Here is a 5524-nt window from a genome sequence, read left to right on the forward strand (position 1 = left end):
TCCAGCCGCAGCGCCGGTCATGCCGCGTGCTCCTGCTTCCCGTGGCCGGCTGTGATGCCGCGGAGGCCTCACCGCCCCCTACTACTCCCACCGCGGGCTAGGCCCTGCGGCGACGGCAGCCTCACACCGCAGTCGAACCAGTGAACCCTCGTACTCCTCTCCGCGTGGGCATCCACTGCCGCGTCTTCCCCGGCTCCGCGTCGTCCCCTTCGTAGGCCTCGCCGTTGTCCACCGTCCTGGTGCTCTCGCCGCGGCGTGGTCAACGTGGTCAAGAAACGACTTCCATCGGAAGAGTACTATACGTGGAGAGGCTGACAGCTGGGTCCACGGCTGCAGCAAGGAAGTGTCTCCTTATTTCATGGAAAATAATGATTCCTCCACCTGATAGCAGGGACCCACCAGACGGGCCACCGTATTTCGTGAAAAAAACGTTTCCCCCCTGACTGCTAGGACCCACCAGCTACATCTTCGCATGCAAGGAAGTGCCTGACAGTCGGGACCCACCCGGTCGAAGCGTACGTAGCGTTTTCATTCTGGTCGCGAACGTGTACGTACATATTGGTCGACGTAGAGGCGCACACGTGTGGTAGTAGAGGCACGCACGTAGCATGTACACGTACGTACAACAGCCAGGGTGCAAGAAAGTAAATACGGGCACGTACGTACATACGGGCAGGGTCTCGAACGCCTACTCGTGCATACGTACGACCAGGGCTCGTGTACATGGCTGTGGCTGGGTCGGAACGAAGAAACCGCGTCGTCGTCGTGTTCATGGTGAGGCAACGGAATGCGTCGTGTTCATCGGGAGGCAACGGAACGCGTGCTGTTCATCGGGAGCCAACCGGCTTGGACGGAACAGGTGATGGAAACGAGGCCTCGCGTACCGCAGAATGGAGGAAACGACCTTGTGTTCAACCGGCCACGGTGGAAACGAGATCCTGTTCATCGGCAGGGGTCTGGCGTACCACAAAATGGAGGAAACGGACCTCCTACGGTGGAAACGGGGTCCTGTTGATCGGGAGGGGCGTGGCGTACCGCAAAATGGAGGAAACGGACTTGTGTTGGAGCGCTACGGTCGAAACGGGGGTCCTGTTGATCGGGAGGGGTGTGGCGTACCGCAAAACGGGACTCCACGGGATACTGTTCATCTCCACCGTCGACCTCCTCCAGCCTCCACCTGCGATTGTTCATCCATGGGCTCCTGTTCATCCAGCCTCCACCGCACGCTCCTCCACCGGCTACTGTTCAACCAGCCCTCTCCACGGGGGTCCTGTTCAACCACCCCTCCACGGGCTACTGTTCATCCAGCCCTCCACCGGCTACTGTTCAACCAGTCCTCCACCGACTACTGTTCAACTAGCCCTCCACGGGGTCCTGTTCATCCAGCTCTCCACGGGGTCCTGTTCATCCACCGGCTCGATCGATCGGGGTACTGTTCATCCAGCGGCAACGACCTCTACTACCACGGGGTCCTATTATCCAACCCCCCACCGGGAACTGTTCATCCAAACCCCCTCAACAACGCTCACTGTTCATCCAGGGAAGGAGGCAGCAGTGTTCGATCGGCTTCAGTTAGCAGCAGTAGCGAAGGAATCGCTCGGGTTCAGCTAACAGCAAGGGATCGATCGATCGCTCGGGTTGAGTAACGCGTAGCCTGCTGTGCAATCGCTCGGGTTCAGTTAGAGCCTGCAGTGCAATCGCTCGGGTTCAGTTAGAGCCCAACGCCTCGCACACACGCGCGTACGTACGAGAGAGACGTGCATTGCTCGGCCCCGACCACCCACTGTAACCGGGAACTCCCCGATATTTTCCTCGCCCTCGCTTCTACCACGATTTTTTCCGTCATGGACGGCTCAAAGAATGTCATACAGCTGCGTCTCCGATCCGCCCAGGCCAAAAAGCCCTTTTTTGTCATGATTTTTTGTCATAGAAGTAGGACCCCACCACATCTATGATGATACCGGGTTTTGTCATAATTATCGTCATAGAAGTGTCATAAGTATGACATAATTTTTTTCGTTCGGCCCAAAATGTCATGAATGTGTCTTTTTTTGTAGTGATTTGAGGAGGGAGTATATTTTTCCCTCAAAAAAAAGAAACGTATAATTTTTTACTAAATTAATGATTTAGGAATATTCATGGGCCGAGTGTCAGCATGCTCTTGCTATCCAGGCTAGCCTCACAACAATTTGTATGTTTCTGTTAAAAAAACTTGTATGTTAAAGTACACACTTGTTGACAAGTTTTGGAAGGCTAAAAAAAGCCTACTATTAACATTGTATAGATTCATAGCTTTAACTTAGCAATGTTGGCAAAGCAGTGTTGGAGACTAATTGAGAACTTTGGTTCCTTATGTGCACGAGTTCTGAGAGGCAAGTACTACCCTACAGGAGATATTCTGAATTGTCAACTGAAGAAGGGGTTGTCCTATGTGTGGCAAAGCATTTGGTCTGGAATTCAAACGTTCAAGAAGGGTTACATTTGGAGAGTAGGCAATGGAGAAAAGATTAATATATGGGATGACTGTTGGATCCCGAACAGTGCCTCCAAAAAAGTTTTAACAGTAAGGGAGAACCAAGTACTTACTAAAGTGAATGAGTTAATTGACCCAATCACGGAAGAATGGGATGAGATATTAATCCGGGAGAATTTCTGGCACATTGATGCTGAACGCATACTACAAATCCCATTATTCCATGTGGAGACAGAGGACTATGTTGCATGGCATCTCACGAGGAGCGGCGTTTTTTCAGTACGTTCTGCCTATTATAAGCAATGGGAAGTGAATTATGATACAGATGACAGCGGTCTGGCCCGCTTCCCCATGGCGCCCCATCCAGTTTGGAAGAAGTTGTGGAGTTTGAGAGTGCCAGCGAAAGTTAAAATTTATATCTGGAGATGCTTGCACAATGCCATCCCATGCCGGAGTACTCTTATGAATCGCCATGTTGGAAACTTGTCCCAATGCCCATACTGTACAGATGGTGCGGAGGACTTAGCACATATGTTGTTTAAGTGTGCAAGGGCGCAAGCAGTTTGGAAAGCTTTGGGAATCGCAGCAGATATTAACTTTGCTTCATTGACTAATCGAGCAGGTTCAGCAGTCTTGGAGTTCATTTTATGTGATGATTATTATCGGCGACAATATTCTGGATTGGTCGAGCTACCAGAGCTCATATCAACAGTTTGTCGGTTCTTATGGTGGCAAAGAAGACAGTTCGTGCGAGGGGAAGAAATATTGACTCCAGAACGAACAGCGCCGGCGGTGGTTGCCCTAGCGATTAATGATGTGCACGGAACACAAGCTAAATCTACACCCAAGATCAACAGGTGGCCGACGTTCCTAGCAGGACAACTTGTCCTTAATGTCGATGCTTCATTCACAGAAGGCGATTATGCAGGGTCTTGTGGTGCTGTCATCCGTGATCACCGGGGATCTTTCATGCCGGCTTCCACAGCGAGATTAGAACATGTAGCTAATGTGTTCACGGTAGAAGCGGCAGCTCTGCTTGAAGGACTGAAGCTAGCAAGAGATACGGGATGCAATAACTTGTTGGTGAGATCGGATAATATCATGGTGGTGGATGCACTTAGATTCAATGAAGGTTATTCTATGGTGGCAGCGTCGGTTCTTCAAGAATGTCGCAGTTATCTAGTGGATTTCGGGAGGTTTACTATTGAGCATTGTATTAGAGAGTCAAATTATGTAGCTCATGAGCTGGCTAGATGGGGACGTGCTAATAATCCATTTTGTTGGATTGATGCCCCACCTGATTTCATTGTATGTCTGCTGGCAGACGATATATCCATCCTTTGATTAATAAAGTAAGCTTTCCCGTAAAAAAACATTGTATAGATTACCCCGAAAAAAAAACATTGTATAACCACTTGGCATGAGTGGTAAGCTATATAAAAAAAACATTGTATAGATTACACGATTGAGCATTCAGGTGGCATGCTGAATGGGGATTCAAGTATGCTACCCGTTTATTTGACTGATGGAGAAAACGCAGGCCGTTCAATTAAGTCAAGAAGCGCCTAATCATATACTACTATTAAGGAGGAACTTCTTTTGTTTTCAGGTGATACAAGGAGAAACTTGACAAGCAAGCAAACCAGAAGTCGCCGATCCAAATTTTAGAGCCCTCCACCTATTCGTGCTCCATAATTTTGGACTAAATTAGCAATCTGGCTGCAATTGAACAATTCTAAGCTACATACATCATGTCCTGTATACAAGAACTCGAACCGACGACGACATCCCTCGATCGGCAAAAACAGAAGTTTTGAGCTTTCTAGTTTCTACTGTACGGGGAGCAGAACGGAATTAGCTGGTTTGGTTCAGAATTGCAGTAGGCCAGCGGCGGAATACGCTGCCGGCGGCGAGCTGCGCGGGGGGCTGTAGCAGTAGTACTGCGCGGCGGCGCCGGGCGTTGCGTGGTTGTGGACGCCGTTGTAGGTGGTGACGACGTAGCGGGGGTCGTCGCGGTCCCTCTCCACGCGCTTCTTGATGCCGCAGCCCTCCGCCGAGCACCGGTAGTAGTTCCTCGGGTTCGGGCTGTTCTTCACCGCCTTCTTCCCGTACTTCCTCCACTTGAACCCGTCGTCCAAGATTTCCACCTCTGACCTCGTCCTGAACCCGATCCTCCCTGCGCTCACCCTCGCACTGATTTTGATCGTCTTCTCGCTGCGATGTTCGTCATCCCCGGCGCCGGCGAAAGAGACCTGTGCCATCGGCGGCGAGTACTCGAATTGATCGAAAGGGTAGTGCTGATGATCGTCGTGGAGGTGGAGGTGAGCCGCGTAATCACTGTCGTCGATGAAGGCGCGGGCAGGCGGTGCGTAGTGATCGCCCAGGAAAGGTGAGGAGTGGGCGAAGGCGGAGCTGAATACACCTTCAGGGTTCAGTCCCAACGAAGCCGCCATTACTGTACTAGCTACTTGAAGTTACACCACTAAGCTAGTACTAGTTGGTCGCGAGTTGCTTGTGTAGATTGGCTTGTGCCTAAATAAATATTGTGTCGTGCAAGCTTTGCCATTTATACACCCGGTTCTACGGCCAAGCATGCTTCCAGGATGTTTCCCAAAGCTGATCCGAAGGTTCTCAGATGCGTCGCTTGTCGATTTCATTGGACTGTTTTGCTTTGAGAGATATGTCACATGTCAATTCTACCACGATTTGATGTGACACCACAATAAACTGCACTTGGCAGGCATCTAATAGCAGCTTGGCGTATAATTTTGTTTCGAAAAGATATAGGGAGTACTAATTAAATAAGCGAGATTGATTCGCGGTTCAGCGTTCTTTCGGTCATTTCAGCGCTTGTGATAGCTTGTGCAAATGCTATTACCTCTTTTCCCCTTCTCTCGACCTATTACCCCTATATCATTTTTAGCTGATTCCCTAAAATGTGTTAAAAAGAATAAATTGGTTTTTCCTCCTCTAAACATTTTTTTAGATGAAAGACATTTGCTAGCTTTATAGGTAAAGCCAAAAAGAAAAAGATAAAGCCAACTGACAATG

The 5524-nt window shown here is 49.7% G+C and overlaps 1 protein-coding gene across 1 annotated transcript; it reads right to left on the reverse strand.

Annotated features, from left to right (window-relative positions):
* Positions 1-4070: 4070 nt before the first annotated feature.
* On the reverse strand, positions 4071-5140 carry LOC109755167 (probable WRKY transcription factor 24). The gene has a single exon (XM_020314057.4). It carries the CDS (start codon positions 4924-4926, stop codon positions 4342-4344), a length of 585 nt encoding a protein of 194 aa, XP_020169646.1. The 5' UTR covers positions 4927-5140; the 3' UTR covers positions 4071-4341.
* Positions 5141-5524: the final 384 nt, after the last annotated feature.

This window comes from Aegilops tauschii, chromosome 1, assembly GCF_002575655.3.
Source record: "Aegilops tauschii subsp. strangulata cultivar AL8/78 chromosome 1, Aet v6.0, whole genome shotgun sequence".
Classification (NCBI taxonomy): Eukaryota; Viridiplantae; Streptophyta; class Magnoliopsida; order Poales; family Poaceae; genus Aegilops; species Aegilops tauschii.